This window comes from Leptosomus discolor, chromosome 6 (genome assembly GCF_034619465.1).
Source record: "Leptosomus discolor isolate bLepDis1 chromosome 6, bLepDis1.hap2, whole genome shotgun sequence".
Lineage (NCBI taxonomy): Eukaryota > Metazoa > Chordata > Aves > Leptosomiformes > Leptosomidae > Leptosomus > Leptosomus discolor.
Window position 1 is genome coordinate 9,201,048 of NC_141396.1, and position 25,193 is coordinate 9,226,240.

At 37.3% G+C, this 25,193-nt stretch overlaps 1 protein-coding gene across 1 annotated transcript in view; it reads right to left on the bottom strand.

Annotated features, from left to right (window-relative positions):
• ATRNL1 (attractin like 1) overlaps window positions 1-25,193 on the bottom strand; it is a 531,929-nt gene that overhangs the window by 461,387 nt on the left and 45,349 nt on the right. The window contains exons 4-7 of the mRNA XM_086466503.1: window positions 24,004-24,132; window positions 20,603-20,811; window positions 9,136-9,310; window positions 7,857-7,944 (exon numbers count right to left, since the gene is read on the bottom strand). Coding sequence (XP_086322629.1) covers window positions 7,857-7,944; window positions 9,136-9,310; window positions 20,603-20,811; window positions 24,004-24,132 — 601 coding nt within the window. The remainder of the gene's footprint in view (window positions 1-7,856; window positions 7,945-9,135; window positions 9,311-20,602; window positions 20,812-24,003; window positions 24,133-25,193) is intronic.

A 25,193-nucleotide genomic window follows, 5' to 3' on the forward strand; every position in this document is an offset into this window, starting at 1 on the left:
TCTGTAGTAGGATTAAGTATATATATCTGAAGCCATTCTTTTCCCATGAGACAAAATAACATCTCAAAGAGTTTGGTGAAGACCCATAAAAGCTGAAAGGAGGCTGTGCACTGATCCAAAGGAATGGCTTGAACAAATACTCTTCTTAAAAGAATCCTACAGGGCTCATTCATTACATACAGATCTCAAAATGCAAATCGGCGTCACTAACATAGTGGACTAACTACTTATTTATTTTTAAATGCAGTTAACAGACTACAGCAGAAACAGGGGACTAATTAGGGAGTTGCAGGTGCTGTATAACAGTATTTTTAAAAAAAGTTTACTGACACTGAGGAAAGACACTACACGAAACAGGTGACCTAAAGAGCTACATGAACTTTGAAACGATTACTCAGACAGCTGACAGTAAGAAAGTCCTCCTCATAGTTCTGCTTAAATGATTCAAAGTTCAGATAAAAGAACACTTCTGTGAGGAGCAATCTTTATAAATGACACAGCAGATCCTGTACACAAGACTATTCACAGAGAAAAAGACAAGAAGGTCATGACAACTGCTTTATCAACCACAAAAACAGATTTAACTAAGCTTTGCCCAGGGCTATTTCTGAGATTAAGAAGCTCCTAGTGCTGATGAAAAACACTTTAAAAGTTACTGATGATCAGCTGAACATGGAGAAAGAAAGGCCCACAGACCAAAGTCAGTAGAAGAAATACAGAATGAAAATAAAATAATGTTACATGCATAGTTATGCAAGACAAAAAAACCCAATGTCCTAGGCACATAAAGGTGGACATTTATCTGGAAAGCTTAATCAGGAAGGCATTGTAGGAAGGATACAAGTGCAGATGTTTCTAGGCACACTAACCATTGTGAAAGAAAAGAAGGAATCCCCTTATAAACTTATAGTACCTTTACAACTTACTTATAAACTAAGTCTAAATCAAGGTACATGCTAAAGGTGAGGCTTTCTGACAGACACAATACACAAGATAAAGTTTCAAGGCTGCTAGTACACAACAACTGTTGACCTTTAAATGAATAAAGCATACCAGGCATGTGTTTATAATAAGATTGTATACCACAACAGGAATGACATGAAAAACAACAAAAAAAAAAAAGGCATAAAACTGAGAGTCTTTATGAAATTAGTGAGGAAAAAGTGTCAAGAATCTGGCCCAGATAGAAGATGTTAAAAATTGTACTCCTCAGCCTGGAGGAAGGACAAGACCATAAGGCAGACTGTCCAAGGAACAGAATACAAAACTGGCAGATAAGCACCAAGAAGATACAAGGCCTCTAACACACTCATATTTTAAAGTTTTGATACCACATGTCAAAAGCAACACTTTTAATCAGTGGCAGACAGTGAAGGTAAGCATTTAATCAATAAATTAGCCTCAGTCATTTCAGATACATTGGCTCACATTAATAAAAATATTTAAGTTATAGAAACCTTTAAAGACCCTGTGTTTTTTCAATGAAAATTTCATATAAATATTACCAAAGGCAAATCAATGTGTATAAAAATACATTGTGTATTGAACTCATAATTCAGAGTTCCTGCTCAGTAGGGAATTCCAACAAAAATGAGAAATTGCTTGCTGTAAACTGAGCAGACAGGCAGCTCGCTCATTCATGATATTCATGACACCGACAGATCACATCAGTTGATCATTGCATAAAATCTTACAATGTGCATTTATCCTTAGAGTTACAGTAATGAAGAAAGTCAGGATCTACATGAAAGCACTAATTCCTGTAAATTAATAAAGGCTCCAAATCCAAAAATAAATCACCTTTAAGAGAGGAATCATAAATTAAAATGGTGATCTGTGCATTCAAAGTTTCATAAAAACTGACAAAGTAACTCACCGAATTTCCACAAAATAGGTAAAGGAATATTTACTTTTAAAAGCATTAAAAAGATAAAAAATGGCATTATGCTTTACTTCAGTCGTCTCATGTTGCTGACACTCAAGGCTGTGTACTTAGTAATTCCTGAAAAATCATGCTCCAACATCACCTAGCTTTTGCATAGTAGTTTCAACAAGACTTCAAATCCCTCCACAGAGGAGCATTTTACAGTGAGAAAAAACTGAAACAGAGCAAGGAAGTTACTCAGTAAGATCACCAAAAGAGCAAGTAAGGGCACCCACTTGTCTGGCAAGTCCCAGTCAACAGACTATACAGCAGACTAGAGTAACTCTTCTGCATACTTCACATTCAATCCTGAACAAACAGGCAGACAAAAATCATTTGTTCCTTTGACCTTGGACAGGCTCTCTTCCCTACACCGTATCTCAGTGACAATATTGATTTCATATAAATGCAGTCATTCAAGACTTTTCTAAAACTTATCATATTTTTATTCTTTAGACTTTGCAATTTTTCTTGTTTCCTAAAAGAAAAATACTTATCAGCTGCTTCGACTGTATCCGGGAGTGCTACACTGTCATGCAAATCCTGACTCCATTCCAAAAGAATCTTATCTGGTAGTTACTATTAAAAAAAAAAGTGTAAAGACAATGCAAGAAGGGGGTAATTTATAACCCATTTCTAATGAATTAGTAGTAAATTAATCTTGTTAACATAACCACATAATTTTCATTTTGTATTTCTTAACTTGTATCAGGGCTACATAGAAAAGTTTCTCTCTCAGAAACAAGTTTTCTGCCTTAATTCTTATATAAACCAAATCTGTTCCTAATGTCAGACAGATGTTCTGTACATTTAATAGTTGGACTAAACATGCTGGAAGGAAGGAATGAGAAACAGAGCCTGCATAGAAAAGTATTAACTAAGCATGTGCTTTGAGATCTGCTAGACATAAAAGCCGATCATGCTCAGACTTCAACTTTCAAAACAAAAGAACATAATGTTGAAACAACAAACAAAAAATATTGGCCTTTTACATAAATAAACCAATCTCCTGATGAGTACGGTCCAGTTAATTGAAGAGGAACTCTGAACAGGCTTTTATCTAGACTACACGCACAAAGCGTATGACAGCTCATCTTACCTACTTCTCATATACTTCTGAGGTCTGCAAATCAGAACTAGAAAGCAAGTTGTGCATTAGATGTAATTGAAAGTCATAAAATAATAAAACTATCGGTGGTACAACCTGCTAATAATTATTAATAGAATAGTTAGAAAATACTTTTATATTCTTAGGGCTGTTCCAAATTATAATGCAATAGCAATAGCCAACAAAAATAGGCATTAAAAGAATAAGAGTAAACCAACTGGTGAAAGATTTTGGCTCACTCATACTAAATCAGAAAAAGTTTACTCTTGTTTGTTTGTTTGTTTTTGTTTGTTTTTTTAACACTTGCTTTTGATTAGACTATAAAAAGATACCAAAAGAGATATACAGACTCAATACCAATACCAATTAATTTGGAGAAGGAATCAAAACAATGACCCTTTATTTAAAAAGCTTTAAAACTGGAAGTAACATCATAAAACTCAAATGAGTCAAATTGAATTTGACTACGTATAAAACAGTCCATATACTGGAAAACATATTCACAATTACTACTACGTCAGCCTGCCCGTTTCCTTCATTCCTATTGCCAACTGCAAAGGAAACAAATCTCAATGCCCAGTCATCCTTCCACTGTCTTGGGGCCACTAGCAACAGTTTAATTACAAAGTCGAATTTTGTGATACAACCACAAGCTTGTTGCCAAGTCATAGCCCAGCAGTGACCATATACACAGCTTGTATGCGCCTCCCTTTTTACTTTATTCCAGGGATCTACTGCTTTCCAATTTACTGTCTACCTTCCTATCCAGTCACTGTTTAGCAAAGCTATATGTACCTACTTTAAAAACCTCACAAGCCATTTCCTCCAGTCTCTTTATAATCCTATTTCTTATGTGAATTATTTCAAAGTATGTTGACCTTTTTCAGTATCAAGATGCCAGGAACTATATACAATCTTTGAGATACAGGAGAACTAATTCCTAACAGAGACAGGTAGCACCTTTCCAATAACCAGTCTGAAGAGGCACTGAAGGTAATACTATCTTAGTTGGTCTAAAAGCAAGAACACTTCTATACTCCTCTATAAATGCATAAAAAGTCTTAGTCACTTGTTATAACTATACATCAGTGGGAGCCTTCTGATCTTTTTTCTTCAGAATAAAGAAGTACAGTACTTCAATTTTAACTAAAGAAGCTTTCTGAGGGAAATGGGTACAGTAACATTCTCCACAGGTCAATTATACAGCTTCAATTTACCTTGCACCACAACCAGCAGTACTAGCTCTGTGCTCTCACTCCAGTCTAGCGCTAGGCTTTGAAATCTCAGGAGCTCAAGTCAAAACTTAATCTAATTTCTTCTCTCTGGATATTTTTTTTCTCTCAACTATAAAGGAAATGTTACACAATGACTAGTACACAACTCAAAGCTGCCACCTCTAGGTAATATGTTCTACTACTCATGTTTCACACTAAATTTTTTCTGTTTTCTTCAAAAAACTGAACATCTGAAAGGAAAAATATCAAAAGTTTATCCTGAAGAGTTAATTTAAGAGCTTACTGCAAAAGTATGTACTTTTTCTCTAGAAATTTCTTCAACTTAGATGATCAGCTCCTTTTGGCCCATGTAATTTTTGACATTTGATATAATCGCTAGTATAATCAACATATTAGTTAATTATTTGACATGAGTGGTACTGTGGTTGTTATTAGTGAACTCTAATTACTAATTAACAAGTGACTTTGACAACAGCAACAGTTTCTTCACTACACACTTGCTTGTAGCTTTTATTAATATTAACAAGAATCGCATTTCCTCACTGAGATCCAAAAAGATCTCTGAATTAACACAGGGCTATTATATTTAATAATTGATAGTAAAAGTATCTCTAAAATGGTTACCCTTTAGTCTGGAATACCTCAAGAAAACACTAGCACTGTCAAACAGAAAGGTTAAATGGTATTTTAAGCCTTTTTTCTGAACTGCTAAATGATACATTACTTGAATGTTTCCCAACTAAAAGGTCCACATTCTACAAGAACTGTAATAACCAAAGACACTGGTCAGAAAGATCTGACCTTTCAAAGAACAGATAATACATTAGTAATGAACCAGGGAAGTGACGAGAACAAAAGCAATTTTTGAGTTGATGTCGAGGCATGTTAGTTCATATTACTACTGAAAAACACCTCTGCAATATTAACCACGCCATGTACAGATTCAGCACCTCTGGAAGAGCAACAGATACCAAAAAAAAAACCCAAAACCATCCACAACTATAATTCTGCTTAACTTCAAAAGGAGCACTATATGAATGCAAGACAATCATAAAAAGAAACTAAGAGTTACAAATAAAAGGGTAAGATCTTTAATGACGATATGTAGACATTTTAAGGACATCTGCTCAGATCACATGAATGGTTCCTATTAAAAAAGAAAACATCATTACAAATAATAAAATAAAGCTTAACTTAACAGGAGGACAATGGAGACTGTTAGAAGAAAAAATATACTGCAAAACTAAAGCTTAAAAAACTCCAACAGAATAAAACACAGAGGCATGAAGCAGTTTAATAAATTGCCTGCAAAATTATATATAAACTACTAATAAACCATTTTTTAAAGGCATTAGAAATACAACCAGGTAGATAATTTCTGGTGCCAACAGACAACCTGAAGGAGTATTCTGAGAAGATAAAGCCATAGCAATAAAATGAAGTGAGTTCTTCATGGTGGACTTTACAGGTATTTCCACAGCAGAAATGAGTAACAGAAGTTTAGAGTAAAAAAAAAAAAAAAAAAAAAAAACCAAAAACAAACCAAAACAAAAAAAAAAACTCCACATCACAACAAAAGTGACAAAACAATCAGCAACAAGTCGCCAGGATCAGTTCTGAAGGAATTTAAGAACCAAACAGCTGACTCCTGTCTGTAGCGTCTAAATCCCTCCTTAAAAATGTGTCAGTACCAAGAGACTGAAAAGCAACAGGCAGAAAGGACAGAATTCAGTGAACGCATGGATAAGACAGACAGACTTTCAGTGGGGGAGGAATTGGTTGGATGGTCAAATCCAGAGGGTAGTGGTCAACAGCTCAAATGTCCAGACGGAGATCGGTGATGAGTGGTGTCCCTCAGGGGTCCGTACTGGGACCAGGTATGTTCAGTATCTTCATAAATGACATAAATGGCAGGATCGAGTGCACCCTCACCAAGTCTGCAGATGACACCAAGCTGAGTGGTAAGGCTGACATGCCTGAGGAATGGGATGCCATCCAGAGGGACCTGGACAAGCTTGAGAAGTGGGCCCATGTGAACCTCATTGGGGTTCAACAAGGCCAAGTGCAAGATCCTGCACCTGGGTCAGGGCAACCCCTGATATCGATTAAGGCTAGGGGATGAAGGGATTGAGAGCAGCCCTGTGGAGGAGGATTTGGGGGTACTGGTGGATGAAAAGCTGAACATGAGTCAGCAGTGTATGCTTACAGCCCAGAAGGCCAACAACATCCTGGGCTGCATCAAAAGTGTGGCCAGCAGGTCAAGGGAGGTGATTCTTCCCCTCTGCTCTGGTGAGACCCCACCTGGAGTGCTGTGTCCAGCTCTGGAGCCCTCAGCCCAAGACATGGACCTGTTGGATTAAGTCCAAAGGGCCACAAGAATGATCAGAGGACTCGAACACCTTCCCTATGAGGACAGGCTGAGAGAGTTGGGATTGTTCAGCCTGGAGAAGGGAAGGCTCCAGGGAGACCTTATTGCAGCCTTTCAGTACATAAAGGGCGCCTATAAGAAAGATGGGGGCAATCTGTCACAGTTAACAAGTTTACCATCATCTGTACAAGGCTAAACTATGCCTTGCATTCACTTCTGGTCCTTCATATTTTGGAGATATACTTAACACTAGCCAAAAATTAATGAATTAAGAAAAGGCTATTTTTTTTTTTTAATAAATATCATTTCTGTCTATGTTCTATCAGGAGAATCTTTTTCCCTTTTTTTTTTTTAGTGAAACAAGCCTTTAAAAGTGCTTTCAGTAAAGCAGCATGCAGACCACATGATACCTGTAGAAGCAAAACTGCCAGTAGTTCATATTTATTTGAAGCTACAGTAAAACAACGTTATAGTACAACAGTTTGTATTTCAATACTGCTCTGGTTCTGGAGTAAGAGTAATATCACATTAAAAAAAAAAAAATCTATTTCTTACTGTCACGGCCTTTAGGGAATTAACACATCTCAATGGCCCTGACCAGCCTCACGTGAAGCTCAGCCACGGACTCTCAGTCCCTGACTGCTTGTGATCCTGCCTCCTGGTTGGACCTGGACCCGCGCTGTAGGAAGCCTGTCTCCTGGGTGGACCACTCAGGCATATGTTTAGCCTTCTCTCCAGTCCTCTCTCCGGCTCCATCTCCTTGTGCTCCTGACTGGACTCCATGAATAGTCCCTGGACGTCAGTCATCACTTGCCACGTCTGGGGCTGTCAAAGGACCCTGCTAGCAGCACCTGGCTCTGCCTGCTGGGCTCAGCCCCTGGGGATGGTGCCTGGTCAGTGAGGGCACTGCCCACACCAGAGTCACTCTTGGCTCCCAGCTCACCTTCCCTTACCACAATTCCAATTACGTTAGCCCTCTTATATTGGCAGGTTTAGCTCTGAGGGTTTACGGTCAGCTAATAAGTGACTTAGATCTATCACACAATCTTTTTTCCAAAAATTGTGCAATACATCTAAGTGCTGAAGAAGACACTAATACATAATGTTTAGGGACTAGAAATTAAATTATCCTCAAAAATTCATGTTCATGATGAATCATTTTAAGGTCACTAACAGCACACACAAAGAAATTCATTAAATAGGATAGTGAAGATTCCAAACCTGATATAAAGCAAGAGTGTGTCCATATCTCTGGAGTGGCCCTTTGGATACAGGTACTACGTTCCATATACTGCTTTCCAAATTGTAGCTAGAAGAGAAATAGAGAAGTAAACATTTTCTACCTGCAGAGAATAGATGGTTTTGTATGTTCAAACTAACTTCTGCTTGTCAGAATTGATCGGTCACTGTTTATCTGACGTAGTAATTTGTTAGCAGCAGTAACACGATCACTTAACTGTTACAACAGCATACTGACTTGTGATAGTGTACTAAATGTTCATCAAGCGAAACAGGAGCAGCTTTTTCAGGGACTCATCAACAATCTCAGAAAATGGGACTGTAGTTGAAATCATCAGACTTCTAACAAAGTTATGAAACTAGGTTGCTAAGCTCACTGTTATTAGCCACATAAAAAAAACCACCTCACTAAACTGCTTATGTCACAATCTTTTGCACTAGTTTGAAGACTTAGTGTTGAACACCCTCTCAGTTATATTGTTGATTTTAATTTCTATTAAATTTTAATTAACAATTAATCCATTAATTCACTAACAGACACCAAGATGGGAGAGAGATTAAAAAAATAAATGACAGAGGTAGAAAAGAAAAACACCAAAAAGATTATGAGATTTGTTTTGGATAATTGCAAAGGTCTGGAAGAAAACAAGAGGTAACCAAAAACAGGATCAATTAACATACTAATAAACATATTCTAACACTTGCATTTTCCACATTTAGGGCCTCTATGTATATACAGTTACTACCCGAATCAGATAGGTAATATTTACAGCTGCTCCAACTTTGTTTTCAATAGGTGGTCAAATACTCGTACATACAAATTGTCACAAATATAAAGTAAAATACGGATTACCTGCCTAACCCTACTAGGATGGCACCAACAGGCTAGGTGCATGCACTAAATATAATCCTCCTATCATTGTAAATTAACTTCAATAAGGCAGACAGCATTCTAGATGTACTGTCTGAAAATAGCACACGGATTTCTTTCACTGTTTTATCACCACAAACGTTTTTATGTTTTGCAGCAAAATACAGCAAGTTTTCCCAAAACTAAAGAAATTACATATACTTTGAAGTTACACATATTTTCACTTTTTTGATCATAATAAAATTACAGGCAGAAAATAAGACCATTAAAAAATAATCTAAAAACATACAATCCTTTCCATTAAATCGCAGGATAGTGGCTACCTCCCTGGCAAGATCTGTTTTCCCTAAGCCACATCAGAAAGGATATGACATCGGAGAAATCACTTACTTCAACACCATTTGGAATGAACTGTAGTTAAAAGTGTATCCACCAATCACCCACATAAATTTTCCGTGTAGGACTGCCTTATGGGAAGCCCGGCCCACAGAAGGGCTGAATGGCTTTACGTTTGGTAGAATCCAGTAAGACTCCGTGGAAGGGACGTTCAAAGAACAATCTGGACCTGTTTTGTAAACAAATGTGCAATTTGTACAATCTGTTTGACAGGAATGTTAAAGCAAATAAAGCAGAAACAGAGGAGACTTAATTACAGATGTCAGGATTGCTCATTCTGATAAAATACAGTATGCACTTTTACGGTTAACAGACGCTCAGTGAAGACAATTGACAACAAGGGATGTCAGTCAAATTGAAAGCATTAGATTAGTTCAAATAATCATGATCCATTTCTGCATTCTTCTCAGAAAACATACTGTATGAGTCACAAATTGAAAGAAAGGCGTAATACAACATGTTTTAGATGCTGTATAGGTCTAAAAAAGCGTAGCACAATATATACTACATGCTACCTCAGGATTTGAACTAACCAAAGTAAACAGATCAAAGCAAATGACATCACAGTAAACTAAGTTACAATATAGATTATAGTATATTAAAGCTCAGGAATAGCCATGTACCCTTCATCAACGCCATTCTGCATCATCTTTCAAAAGTCAAATATAGTGTAAAGTGCCTTATAAAAATAATTACTTGAATATTTAAATTTTATAAACCATTATACAAAGCTACCAAAAACCTACAACTATATATTATTTCAGAATGTATTTTAGCCAATGATTTTTGCTAAATAAGGAAAAGTCAGTAAAATGCATCATTTTTAAGTTACAGGACTATTAAAATCAGGAACAGCAGAAATATTTATTTATTTCTCATTTCTTCTGTAATAACCAAAATGTGATCTCTTAATCATTAGTTTTTTCTCTACATTGGAAGAACTTTAAAATCCTGTTATTTAAAACCTGAATATATTTAGAACTTCGCTAAAAAAAAAAAAATTAAAAAAATACAGCACATACACTGTTTGCCTCTTATCAGTGACTGTACATCATTATTGACTGGCTTTATTCCTAGATGGGAAACACTGAATTTTTAGGACACCAATGTGTTCCATTTTAAGCATTATCAATCATGGAATTGAAATTTTTCTCATCAGTGATGGCATACAGACGTTGTACAACAGCTAAACTATTTCTGTTATTTGATGCTGATACTATAAGCAATGTTATGTCCCTCTCATCCTGCCTAACTGGGATAAATCCTTCCCCCCAGACCCCTGATCATCTTCACGACCCTCCTGTGGATCTGCTCAAGCAGGTCCATGTCTTTCTTGTGCTGGGGGCTCCATAGCTGAACACAGCAGAGCAGGTCGGGTCTCACCAGAGCAGAGGGGGAGAATCATCTCCCTCACCCTGCTGGCCACGCTTCTTTGATGCAGCCCAGGATGCGACTGGCTTTGTGAGCTGTGAGCGCACATTGCTGGGTCATATTCAGTCTTTCACCCACCAGCACCCCCAAGTCCTTCTCCGCAGGGCTGCTCTCGATCCACTCATCGCCCAGCCTGTGTCTGTGCTTGGGATTGTCCCGACCCAGGCGCAGGACCTTGCACTTGGCCTTGTTGAACTTCATGAGGTTTGCATGGGCCCACCTCTCCAGCCTGTCAAGGTCCCTCTGAATGGCCTCCCTTCCCTCCAGTGTGTCAGTCACACCATGCAGCTTGATGCCATTGGCAAACTTGCTGAGGGTGCACTCAATCTTACTGTCCGTGCCCCAAAGGTGTTAAATAGCACCAGTCCCAATATTGTCCCTTGAGGAATGCCACTCGTCACTGGTCTCCATGTGGACATTGAGCCATTGACCGTGACTCAAAGTTCATAATTTTAAAACTTTTATCTTTGGGGGCTGGGGGAATATTAAGTTTTTCAAATGTGTATTATCATTTTTGGGGCAATTTGTTACAGTTACTTCTTATACACAACAACCAGGCATCTAATCTGTACCTAACCCGTTGTCAACTTTTCCTAGTACTCTATGGAAGAATGATGTCCACTCATATCCAAATTACCTTCTATTCATTAAATGAGACATTCAATTCCCATTGTTCATTATATCTTCTATCCAAAAAATATCAATAGTATTTGAATGAAGTCTAGTAAGAGTATGAACAATTCAGTATATTATTTCTTAAACATTAATAATAGATACTGTGCTAGAATTCTAACCTCAGCAAGATCCTGATTTGGTAAATCACTGGAGGAAACACTTAATTTGAATCTAAAAGTGCTTAAAAATAAACAATTGATTAAGTATTCTTTGATCAGGGAAGACTTCAGAATTATGAAAAGGGTGCCTGCAGACAGAAAGTGAAAACACATTTACATCTTTTATTACAGCTCCCATCCTTGCACAGAAATGCAGTGGTCATCAGTGTCCCCTAGTGGCAAATAATGAATCAAACACACAAACTACTACTATGCCAATTGATTTGAGATTTCCATTTCGGGAGACAGGGAACCACAAGAACTCATACAGCAAATCCAAAATACATGTAGATGACACAGACTGTATTAAAATGAGGACAGGCAAAAACTTTGTATACAAAGTTAACAATGCAAATATCTTCGCAATACTGTTAACCACATCAGTGGCTGAAAGAATGTTGCAGATCACTTTCTTACAGCCTCAGTGCTTTACTGCTGGTCTGCACTGAATGACAGGAAAGGTGACAGAGAGGAGAAACACCATGTACCCAGGTCTTGTTCTGGCATGGAGGAAGGACACATTCTAAGGAGACACACATGAACTCAGGAGCTTGAAAGCAGCAGGGTTTTCGAGGAACACATCAATACCTTGTACATGACACACACATGCATTAAAGTGACACCAGTTGACATTGCCACCAGAAGAGGCACCCCGGGCCTGCCCTCACTGCTTACTCTTCAGCCATCATCGTTACTGGCACCAGTTTTCACACAGCTGCACCATGAACCAGGTGAGGGAATGCATCCAGGTTAAAACTTGCTTTCATTTTCAGCCAGGCTAGCTTTTAATCTGGATGTGTTCCACCTTGCCCCCATACGCACGGTTGTGCCAACACAAGCAAGACTGTGTGGCCAGGACTGCCTCTTCAGTGAAAGTGTAAAACATTCATGGAGTTACCACGGTATGTGTCAAACAGTACAAAAATGGAATATATAATTGAAAAAACCCAGAGCAATAGAATAATACTGACTTCTGCTGAAGCATCATTTAAAGAGCAGATTCTTTTGTGTGGCTGTTGCCTTATAAAGGCAAGGTAGGTAAATGTAGGACTTAAAAATATCATTTACAGATTTTCCTACTTAAAATACAAATACCATGAAATATCACCATTATTTCAGCATAAATACATTTTCTTTTCAGAAACATCACACTCACTAAATACATGCCTTTTGTGCAAGAGCACTACAGCTGCAGAACAAAGATAATGAAAAATATGTTTTATTATTTTCTATGCAAATGTGATTTTTCTCCATTTATTTAAAATTGGATTTCTTTCTTATCTTCCTAAAGTGTCACTCAATCCACTGAGGGGGAGCTTTAAAAACAGCAAACAACTTTATAAACCTGAATTGGAAGTCAATTACATTATCCTGAAAGGTAGGAAAAAAATGCTATAGGTTTAAAAAAGTGATTTACCCACACAACACAAGAGAAAGAATCTAATTTCTATTTATTGAGAAGTTTCATGAACTGCCAAAGTAACAATCTGTTCCAGTAGTTCAAGTCATAGTATCAATTTCCACCTAATGAGAAAACATCATCTAGTGTCTTCAACCTTAATCTTTTCCTTTGGGATCACAGAAAAGAAAAAAAAACAAACTATTGATGGGTTGAATATAAATGTCACAGTCCTGTTTTTCATCTAATCAAAGCATTTAAATAAAGTGTTTGTTGTTATTTATTCTGTATTTGTTTGCTATCTGATCATTTGAGCTGAGAATTATTGCTTTAACAATCTTTAACCACGAGAAATATGAACCAATACTACTATTCTCAAATACCAAATAAAAATCTTCATATGATAATAAATGAGATTATGAGAAATATTTTTTGAGAGAAGACAATATATCTGAATATGCTTTCAATAAAAAAGTTGTTGGAAGTTTTATCAAGCAATAAATCACCATTCTTACAGGAAAGTGATGAGATAGCAACTTTGTATTTGTATGTAATTGCTACGTGAATGAAGAGATAAATGTTCAAGAATGGCTCACCACCACTCTAATAGTAGGTGTATTCCTGTACCCTTACACTGCCACTGCACAGCTCTGCAACATCCATACAGGATGCAGTTATTTCCCCGCTCCCGCAAATAGTCTTGCTCCAAATGAGACTTAATGGGAGGCAGAGAGATCCTGGCTAGGTGTCCAGCTAAAGCAGCATGGTAACAAGCTGTGCCAGGACTCAGCCTCCTCCATGAATGACACAGTCAGAAATCCTAATGCACACAAGCCGATGCAGTTCTTGAAATGCCATCTGGTTGCTGTTATTCAGTCCCATTTCTTTCCTCAGCCAGGAAGAGCAGATCATCCAAGGGCGATCTGGCCTTGGGGAATCTGCAGGGTCAGTCTGAGCAGGAAGGGCTGCACTGTCTGCCATTGCTTGGAACTATTCGACAGCGCCCTTTAACAATCTGACTTCAGGTCTCAAACTCAAGACTAGCCACGTTGGTACAGAAGAATAAGGCCTGGTGCCACGGCAGTCTTCACTGGAAGCACATGGCACGGAAAGCTTTCCTAGTCTTTCCTGACCGAGCACAAGTATACTCTTTGGTACGTGCTGCATGAGATTTGTCATCTTAGCACTAAACAAAAAAAAGATGTTTTGCTTCTTACTCTCTAAAAGAAATAGGGACTTTTCAGATTAGCAACAGCTGACAGTACCCATTGGATTAGAGATTTTGAGACTCCACGCTGATGCCAGCAGGATATCAAGCTCCAATATCTCTGCTAAAAACTTTTAGAAAACTTCACAGCTCTAATAGTCAAAAGCCTCCTTCCAATTTTCAAACTGGATGTATCGATGGCCAGTTTATCCCAACTTTTCTTCTACCAGTGTTGATATCACTGGACTTAAAGAGCTCGTCTGCCTATACACCACACAATGTTTAAAAACAGGAACGCTATTCCCTCCAGTCTTCATTTCACTAGTTTAAACAAACCATGCTCTGTTAGTAGCTTCCATAGACCTGACCATCCTAATGGCTCTCCCTCAGCCTGTTTCAATTTGTACTTATTAAAGTGCAGTTACAAAAATGAAGTATAGTACTAAGGTTTTCATATATTTAACTGTATTCTGTAACTGATCATCCTACTAGCGCACTTGACACTTTATAGTCTATAGCTCATAGAGTACATAAAATTAAGAATATTAATTAGTTCAAATTATTTTAGAACAAGCTACATTGATAAATCCACATTTCAACTGTTTCATTATTCAATCACAGCATATGTTCAATTATTTCTTTCCTCAAATTATGGTCTAGAACTTTACACACTGCTGAAACCAAGCTAACAGGTTTTGAGCTGCCTGAATCGTTTTCTTCCTGTTCTTAAATAAAGATGTTACAGATATCAAACTAAATTTAATACCTTCCCTTATCAGGGAGACCAGCACTATCTATCCCCTTCTTGTGTTCCGGGAATAGTATTGCATTTGTTCATTAGTTTAAGCAAGTGTTTGCATGTTCTACCTTGCTATGTTTATGTGCAAGCATTTAAAATACATATTTAGAAGGTCATAGATTTATTTTAAATTGATTGCTTTTTTCATTAAACTCACAAATAGTAGGGGACTCCCTTCTTAAATCTCAGCCTAATTGCACATACAGAGCATTAGCAACCACTTTAATCCAGCCAACCATTTATTGAAATGAACCCAATAAATTCTACTAAACTTGCTTTCACTAATCATCAGATGACACCACAAAGGTACTTAAAACTGAAGGTGGCTCTTCATTTAACTATGATTTTCTTTCTTTTGCAATAAGGATACGTAATTTGCTCACACAGAATTTTCAGACACTAAGTTTCTAATTATGATAGTTACATTTAGTTTACAAATTGCACAAAGTCCTCCAAGGATGCTTGACAAATTATTAAATTCAATCTGAACATAAAGCTGACGAAACTGTTTCCAGTCTATACGAAATTACCATCCATGTTAAGCCAGTTCCTTCCAATGAATTCTGTATATGCAAAATTTCCTTAGACAACTCTCACTTCTGTGATACGCATAATAAAATTTATGAATACAGAGTGCAGAAATTGGATTTTAACTTAAAATTGAGGGAGAAAAGGATTCCTTGGGTTTGTGTTTTTATGTGCCTATATAGTATTAACACACATATGTCTCCCACACTGTAATCTAGACAAAGAGGGCATTATCACAGGGCAGAACAGTTAGAAGACACCTGCTTCTATTTTTTTTTTCCTTCCAAAACCATATTTGTCCAAAGCAAATGTTACATCATAGCTCCTCTTCTCTGAAAATACATACTTGTATGCTTTCTCTTCAACATCCAGGCACAAGCCAAACTCTCAGATTTCAGGCCTCTCAGCACTTGGCACAAGCTCTTTCCAGTGCTGCATTTCAACTGCCCACTGCCTGAGCTCACATCTCAAACCTTCTCCATCAGTTCCAATAAACCACCACACAAGCATAGCTTTGCCAAATTTCAGCATTGAGGAATAAGGCAGGCCAAACAAGAGACAGTGAATTCAAAGCCTTCCACTGAAGCCACGGGAATGAACTCAACTCTAGTTAGTCCTTTCAGGATAATCTAAGTCAAGTATAGACACGCACTGACATAGTAGTTCCAACCATACTCAAGATGCTGTTAGAATAAAAGCCATAGTAATGAGCAAAGCAAAATACCGAATTTTATGCTGCAGTAGTCAGCACTCTTTTTATACTTTCATTGTTTACTTTTCTCCTTACATAAAGGCTCATTTTTCCCTAGAGAGATGTTATAAAATTCAAGCTGCCTGAATTGCTAATAGGCATATTTCAAAGTTAATTAGTTTAATTTCAGAATCTGGTCTTCTGCTACATCTCTATCTGCTAGGAGCAGATCTGTAGGGAGAAACCAGTAACTAGACACATTCCAGAATTTTTATTGGTGTTTTAACTTGGGACTAGACCTGATCCCTAGGATTGAATGCCTGTTTGTGGCTGGTGCAAATTACATGCAACGCTGGAGCTCATCTTCCAGTGTAGTTTTGTCTAAAAGGAATGCAGTTCCTGTGTTTTCAAACCACCTCACGAGGCAATCCAAAACACAGCACATGGAGGATCAGATTTGCTTCAAAGGTACCCTGCCGATCCTCTCAAAGACTAATGTAAGTGCACCCTGTAATTCCTCAGTAGTAGATCCTCCTTTTGCTTGCAGTACTGATGTTCAATGATCAAAGTAGCAATAAAGTTCTCTTAAATTCAATAGAATCTTCAACTCTTCCCTCCCCCCACTGCCCTTCTGCACCCAGTATGAAAGGCAGCGGCACCAAGAGCATCCCCACATCACACTGGACAAGGGAGAGGACATGTACTGTGCCTGTGCAGAAGCTCTCAGCAAGGACTCCTGCTAAGCATTATTTACCACTAACTCCTTAATCTCCCCGTCACAAGATTGTTTCCTAGCAAGCATATCAATTTTGTGGCATGACTTGAGTTCTTACTGGTATTTACACTCCTCCCTAAAGTGCTCATCCCCAAACTGGGCACGATACTCCAATGTTCTCACTCAAATGCCTATCACAGAGAAAGGGTCACTTCTCTACTCAAAATTCCTCATATGAAAATTATTACCAACATTGATTTGCAAGTCGTCTAACAACCACTGCTTTCTAAGGCAGCCTTTCTTTTCCTGACACAGCGTGCAGTCTTTGTTCACAGATCACTTTACACTAAGTGATATTAAGATAATTTTCTAAATTACAACTTTGAACTGGATGATTTATAGCTCTTCAGAAAGAAACTACCTTCCTTTATTTACCACACAGTGAATCTTATTATCCTATCTGAAAATTCTGTCACAAAAAATTATATGTAATAACCAAGGTCTTTTATAAAAATCTTGTTTAACATCAGACAAAATCTGGTCAAGGAAAAATTCTCCAATTAAGCACTTGGCTACTGCATATTTTACAGGTAGCTATATTTTGAATTCCTTCTGTAAGACAGTTTTTAATGTGGCAGGCATTAAATCAAGCTCCTTGAAAAATATTAAAGAACACCTCTATCAACAGGACATGCAATATAACTTCTAACAAGTATACAACACGTTCATAGTAGTTGGCAATATTTTCAGCCTGTCCAAAGATAGTCCACTTAACCCTTTTAAAAACATGGAACTGTTTACAATCCTTCCAGTCATCCTGAATTCCTAAAACTGTTACAGAGGTAACTGTTTTGACACCTCCTCTGCCCATTTACAGCCTGAGACAATCCAAGACACAGCCTTCCTGGTGCCAAAGAGAATTTGCTGGCTGTAAGCACGTATGCGGCATAAGGTAACATCTTTCCATCAACTACTTTTTTCAACTTCTTAAATTGGTCAAATAGTGCAAGAGCCACCACTTTTGTCTCAGCCAAGTCCCCATTTCTGTTTTACCTGTGCCCAGCAAAGAAAAAGTGAGCAAGTCAGCAGCTTTAAGGCATTTTTTTTCCTTCCCAAGCTAGATGCACAGCATGTATCAGCAGGCATCAACACATTCTGCTTTAGAAGATCAAGACAGATTAGCCAGTAACGGGACAGTTTAATATGATACAGTACTGAGAAAAGGAATCACACTTCAGGAAAAATTTCAGCCTCCTTTATGTGGCCTGAATATTTTAAATTAACCAGATTTGAAGTAAATACTAAATTTTCTTCCCATTTGTACTTCTGAAACCAGCCATCTCAGAAACTTTTCACGTTATTAAACAGTATTAGTATTATTAAAATAATACTTTTATTTTTAACAATAACCATGTACATTTTTGTTAAATGTACTTTTTTGTTAAAAATAAAATTATTAGTAGCAAGTTATTTGCTTTCCAAGTCTGAAGATATTGTAATGGCTTCATTCTATATTTGTATGACTAGCAGTTATCTGCAAATATCTACAAGATCCTTTTTCCACTAAACGTATCTAATAACGAGAGGACTCTACTACTTACTGAAAACAATTATTCTGTCCCAAAGAATACAGTGTTCTCTTTTCTCAGAATACTTGTTTTAAATGCGAAATTTTCTTCAGGGATGTTCCTTCCATATCATCCACAAGATGTCACCATTGTAAAAGAAAGAAACTGCATGCGTTGTAAATTATGAAAGACCTTTTTTTACATTCTGAACCATGGATTTTATTTATTGTACTTCTCAGTCACTGCAGTTCAATAATTTTAATATAGGGACCTCACATACTCAAAAAAAAAAACCCACAAATGTGAAAAAAAGCAAAACAAAACATAACATTATCTTCAAAATTACAGAAACCAGGACCCTACTTTCTCTACTTGGTTTGAATTACCAAACACAAGAAGAATTTGGCAGACAGTAAGAGTAGTAATATTAGTAGAACATTTATGATTCCAGCATTGCAAATAACCTACTTAGAAGGTACTGTCAGTAGAGTATATAGATGCAAATAAAAAATAAATAGCTAGAACAGAGAACCAGGTAGTCTCCCAGAGAGCTTAAGGAAAGTTTGGTATTATTTAGTATTTAACAGGGAAAACCAATTATGTATCCAAGCCAGCTCATCTGTCATCAAAACAAAAAAACCCAAAGATGAAATTAATTGAAATTACATAGGTTTGGTGAAAATCCCAGTAACAGTAAAGCAAGTTATCTCTATATAATCCTACTCGCTGTAGACAAGAATTGGAAGCTAGTATGCACAGAAATGCTAGATGAAAAGAATGTACTAACAGGGAAAGTTGGCCTTTTAATTTTATTTACTGCTCAGAACTTCTAATGAAGATTATAGCACTGTAAATGAAGGTACAGTCTAAAAAGTGTTTCCAAAGGTTTGTGACTTTTCCCCATTTTGTAAAGTGATCTGAAATTGCAAGGAATTAATGCACAAATAAAAGGGTGATGTTCTTGCTGCAAGGTGAGGCACTGGCACAGGTTGCCCAGAGAAGCTGTCTCTGCCCCCTCCCTGGCAGTGCTCAAGGCCAGGCTGGATGGGGCTTGGAGCAACCTGGTCTGGTGGGAGGTGTCCCTGCCCATGGCACGGGGGTCAGAACTGGGTGATCTTTAAGGTCCCTTCCAACCCAAACCGTTCTGTGACAGGTTCTATTCACATTTTCCTTACGGAGATTAAGCTTTCAGGATCTTTTTTTGTGCCCTACAAACGTGGAAGGTTCTAAAGGACTCAGCAACAATCTGCACCGTTTCCATCCACCAATACTGCTAACCCAGTTCCTTTCTGTGGGTACACTGACTGCCTTTTAATGAACAACTTCATTAATTATTAAGAAGAGAAACATATTAAATCTCATGGTGTCTTTGGTCTAATAGGTGTGACAGCTAATAGGAGTAAAAAAGCCATTTCCTTTGACATGCAAAAAGAAACAGTAATAAAACAAAAGTAGAGGCAAGAAGTAATGGGAATAGGGCATACCAGCTAAGTAATCTGGAGGTATTTTAATATTTTTTTTAAAAGAACATCAATTTCAATGCATAGCACAGTAATCCAATTGAGACTTCAATAGGAATGGTAAAGGATAAAAAGAAAAAGATTCACAAACATCTAGCATAATTACAGTAAGTGAATGAAACATTTAGGATCTTAAATAATTGATCTTTAATAAGAAACAATTATTTATAGTACTGGGAGTAAAATTACAGCACATGCTTACAGTACATCAGTTACTCCACAGCCTGTGTCCACATAGACATTCTTGTGCCATCATAACAAAACAGCTTACCTCCCTTTTTCTTTGAGGGGTTATACAAATAACACACAACAAAAAACCAGACAGTGAATACTTACTTCAGGAAGTACTAAAAATACGATGTGATGATGTGACATTAAGAAAGGGGGGGGAAGAAAATCAAATCTATCACAACATTAAAGAAATTAATCAAACAGGAAATTAGGCTATGGAGGAACTAAGTCTTCATAAGTGCTCACAACTCTTCAGTACTTACTGCCATTATTTTTTCAAATTAATGGTCCAGAAAGAAGAATGCCCACCACAAGAAAGTTTAGGTCAGGTATTTCCGCAGTATCTTCAGACAGAAAATATCAAAGCTGTAAGCCTTTTCTGGCATTAAAGTACACAATGTCTAGGTCTACGTGAAAATTTACTCAAGAAATTCTTTTCTTTTATGTTTATTCTTTAAAGACACTAACATGCATACTAGACAGGATGCATTAAAAGCAATTCTTTTTTAAAGATTAACTTGATTCCCACAAAACCTTACCTTGCCAGCTATCGTTGCAGACACACAGCTTCTCGCCTGTCAAATCACAGTACCCATGATCTGGACTACCACAGTTGGCTTTACAGTATGGAATATCACAGGCTTCTCCTTTCCAGTACTTGTCACACTCACAGTATACCCGGCTTGGTACGGACACACTGGTTGTACACTTCCCATGTTCTGAGCAGTTATTAGGACAAGAATTAATTCTGAAAAAACACACATAAGAGAAATTACAAACCAAGAGTTGATGGATGGTTTTATCTGATAGTATTCCAAGAGTATTTAAGTTAAAGTACTTTTTTTCCTTGAAAAATTTCTATGTACTGATAAAACACGAGTTTAATGACGATTTTACAGGCAAGTGAGCAGAAAAGGCATTCGTCTAGGCTTATGTACAAAGTCTGTGATGCAGTCAGGATCACAAACACCTTGTACTATAAGAAGAAGTATTGACGTTAAGCAGAAGGACAGGCCCTGCCTGGACAGACTACCATCTGTTCTTTCCTATATTCTAGTATCAGCACTCTAGTCCGTCCCTTCAGATGTTTATTATCTCTAGGAACATCCACACTGGAAGTGACTGTGAGCAGTAACCCTTAAACTCTCCACCACAGGCATACAGCTAAAGGGTCTTCCTGAGTGCTTTGGTCCATGCTATAAAACAGAATGTCTAACATCCAAGCGGAATAAAACTGGAAAAAGCAAGTAAGGAAAAATACAAACACTGATGCTTTGAGTCCTTAATAATAGAGCCCCTTTAACCTTGCCTCCTTAGCTCCGCAGTCAGAGATGCAAAAAGAGGAAAGATTAGTCTGAAAGAAGTCTGTGACTGTTATGGGAGTTAGCATTTCTGTGATACACCCTACCAAACAGTGAGATCACAGGCAACTGGACTGCAAAGCTATGCAAACTGGTTCTACAAATGAAGGCAATCCCTTAGAGATGAGGTGGGATGGAGGACATAGAAGTATGGGAGTCCAAGAGTTTCCATGAACAGAATCTCAGCAGCATGTGCCTGATGAAATCCAAAAGGATTTGAAACCTTTTTTTGATCACTCACAGCAAAGGGTTAGGTTGAAACTCAGAATAAACTGTTACTACAAACCCCTAATGACAGCGCAGACTGCTCCCTGTAGATGTGAGGGCTGGATACCGTTCATAGCCTTCCTTACTCTTACCAAAGGAAGAAAGAACTGAAAGAGTTAGTGAGGAATTGTTCAAAGCTGGCCTTCGGCCAAATGCAGTTGTGGTAGGACAGTCAGGAGACGTGCTTTCATTTTCTAAAGACTCACACCTCAGAGAACTGATTCTGTTACACTATAGAAAAAGAAAGTTCCACGTCTGAACCATGAATGTTCTGAGGGTTCTGCCTAGTAGCACACATGGCACTAAAACCACTGATGGCATTAACTGCTGTATACCATACCAGCGAGGAAACCTCTCCTGACTTCACAGGGAGAGTGTTCTGCAGGAAGGTGAACAGTTAAGTCTTTCCAGCGATAGGGATACCAGTTTAAAAGTAGACATATTCCCCCTCCAACAGATTTGTTTAGGGTTCAAGCAGAATGAGAAAAACTGGAAGCAGGTTGCCTGACTCCAAGGAACACAAAATTTATCAGAGAGTTCTGGAGTAACTATTGTTGTTTGTAACTGGCATGGCATTTTAGTAGCAGATGCTGTGCTTCTGTCCTCCCCAAAATAAAGAGGTATGAGTGGTCCATCAAGATGAAGTCAAAGATGAAGTAAAAATTCAAACCAAGGAAGAAAGAAGATATCAGAAGCAGAGTGTAACAGATTAGTAACAGAAAAAAAGTTAATGCATCCATAAAAAGCAATCGTAGGCACTTCTTTTATCACAAAAAGAGTTACTGTCGGCTCATTAAAAAAACCTTATTTTAAAAGTATCCGTTGCAACAGAAGAAACAGAAGAACAGAGTATATAAAATTTCATGAGTTATGTATGTAATGGAAAACTGGCAGGTCTCTTCATTTATTTCAAACCTTCCAAAAAAAATTGGTAATGATACGTAGCATGTACCACATTACCAAGTCATAAAAGAATGCAGAACACATAAAATCATTTCTTAAGAATGCCATGTCATATTGCCATTTGCTCCCAAGACAAATAAAAAAAGTGCACTAAAACCTTCAGGGATAACTGAAAAATGTATCTAATTACAACAGAGAAGTCTGCCAGGTGATTGCATTTTACTGATGTCAACTGACAGAAATTAAATATACCCGGTCTTCCAGACGGCCATTTCCAATACAACATATTTAGTGAGGTTTCCCAAACTCTGAATAGCTATTTCTTATCTGGTAAGAGGTAGGCAAATCACTGCAAACTACATAAACAATCTTTCCAATTTAACAAATACCTCTGCCAAAAGTAAAACCATAGTCAGAAACACAAAGAGGAATTTTAAATTAATAAAGAATACGATACAAGATATTACATGCACTTCCACATTTGAAGCCACACACCCCAAAAACTGGTATTTCAGAATCTGAAGGAATTGAAAGAAAGGAACAAGAATATCTTCAATCATGGGAAAACTATCACATGAAGAAACAGGTCCAACAGGACCAAGCAATCCTCTCTTGAACTAAAGCATCCAGTATAAAGAGATATCACATCATGTGTCACAACCATGTCCCAAATGAGACAAACGTTGCCATCAACAGCTGGTGCATATAAGAAGGAAAAGGCTCAGGTCCATAAGATGCATCTTTAGAGCTGCTGACACAGAAAAGCAGACTGGAGGAAAGCAGTATATCAAATCAGACTTTGCCATCAGAGAAATTAAAAGATGGACAGCACAGGTAAGAACTATGAAGGCAGAATGCAGACTGAGATGGACAATAGGAGGGGGAAGTACCCAAAAAGCAAGAGGAAAAAAATAAACCCTTGTGACTAGCACAAAAACAAAAGCAAGACTTCAGTGAAGGTTTCAAAAGCCATAGAAGTACATTCAGCAAGCAAAATCAAGCAACAGATGATCCTAGTTCAGGAGAAGGGAACTGACATGACAGTTGATATAATTTCTCCTCTATTCCATACAACAACTACATGTGTTGGATAAATACTGGAAGGGCTACATTCAAGTTCCATATGGCATAGGAAAAACATTCTTGGAATGGCCATGTGGCTTCACTCAGAACAATATACTTTATCTCAGGTTTTTTGGTTTTTTGTTTCTTTTTTTTTTTTCTTAAAAAAAAACTAGTACCCTACAATTCATTCCAACCCCTGCTCCCTGGTTTTAGAAACATAGCACAAAGTGTAACTCTTACGCTATTAATAAAATCAATAGATAAACACTTCCCCTGGGCTTCTCATTCTCCTGAAAGAAATTATAGGCTAATTAACAAAATAATTACTTATTTAAAATACTTACGAGTAAAAAATGTTAAATCCAGTCAGGTTATAAGCAGCATCGCTAAAAAAGTGCAGCAATGCATAGCCAGATGTAGTAACTACTTCAGGAACAGTTTCATTTCCACGCACTTCGGGGACTATTAGACCACTGGTAAAGAAAATGAGAATAATGTTTTTAATCAGTCTTTGGGAGAGGGAAAACAAAAAAAAAAAAAAACAAAAAAAAAAAACGGAAAGAAGGAGTTGTTAGCTATTCTGCTTGTTAACTATATAGACAAGATAACTCATAAATTTCATTTTAAAACTTTTAAAAAATAAAACCAACCACCAAGTAATAAAAAGCATATAAAACTTGGTCATACCTCTCCAAGGTAAGAGAGGGCTTTCCAGAAAACAAAACAAAAAATCCTCCTCCCTCACACAGTAAGAAAATTTCACATCCTGGGGGTACATGCAGTGTCAGTATAAAACTTTTACTGACTTCAAGGGATTAGGACCCAGTGCCTTCTCTCTAGTAAACTACAGCCCAATTGCATAGAATATACTTTCTGGAATGTTTCCCAAAATTTTAATGGAAGGGCAGGAATAAATCAACTGAAACATTTTGGTAACTCCAGGAATGGAGGAAACAAGTGTTAAAATTCATATGCCCTGCTTTTTCTCTCTTGGGCACATAGGAAATACAGTGCATGGACCTAATTCTTTACCTCAAGGGTTTATTGTCAATTGAAAGGCAAATATTTAGTCTTTCTTCAGTATTGAAGTTGCTATGCTCATTGTTTATTGTTATTGATTTTATGTTTATTTCTAAACCTTGCTGCAAAGTAATACTATGATTCTAGACAACAAATATTAACTTGAAAAAAGATTTAGTTGTGTGGCAATTCTCATAAGGTAATGATAACTTAATGAAACGGAAAGAAATTCCATCATTTCAGTTGATAGCAAATTTAAGGTTTCCTCCAGGACTTTGAAGAACTGAATAATTTTACCCACATGACTTATTCACAATGATGTCCAGCTTAGTAATCTAAGGAAACATGCTACAAAATCAGTGCTTAAGGTGGCCTCTTCATCAAATGCCCTGAACAAGTCTCTTCATTCTTCATACAAAATGCAGAAGGCATTTAGCAGCCATTTTTTAGCATTTACACATACTACAACATTGCCTGAGTCACAGATTGCAATTTTCCCTTAAGTAGGATCAGA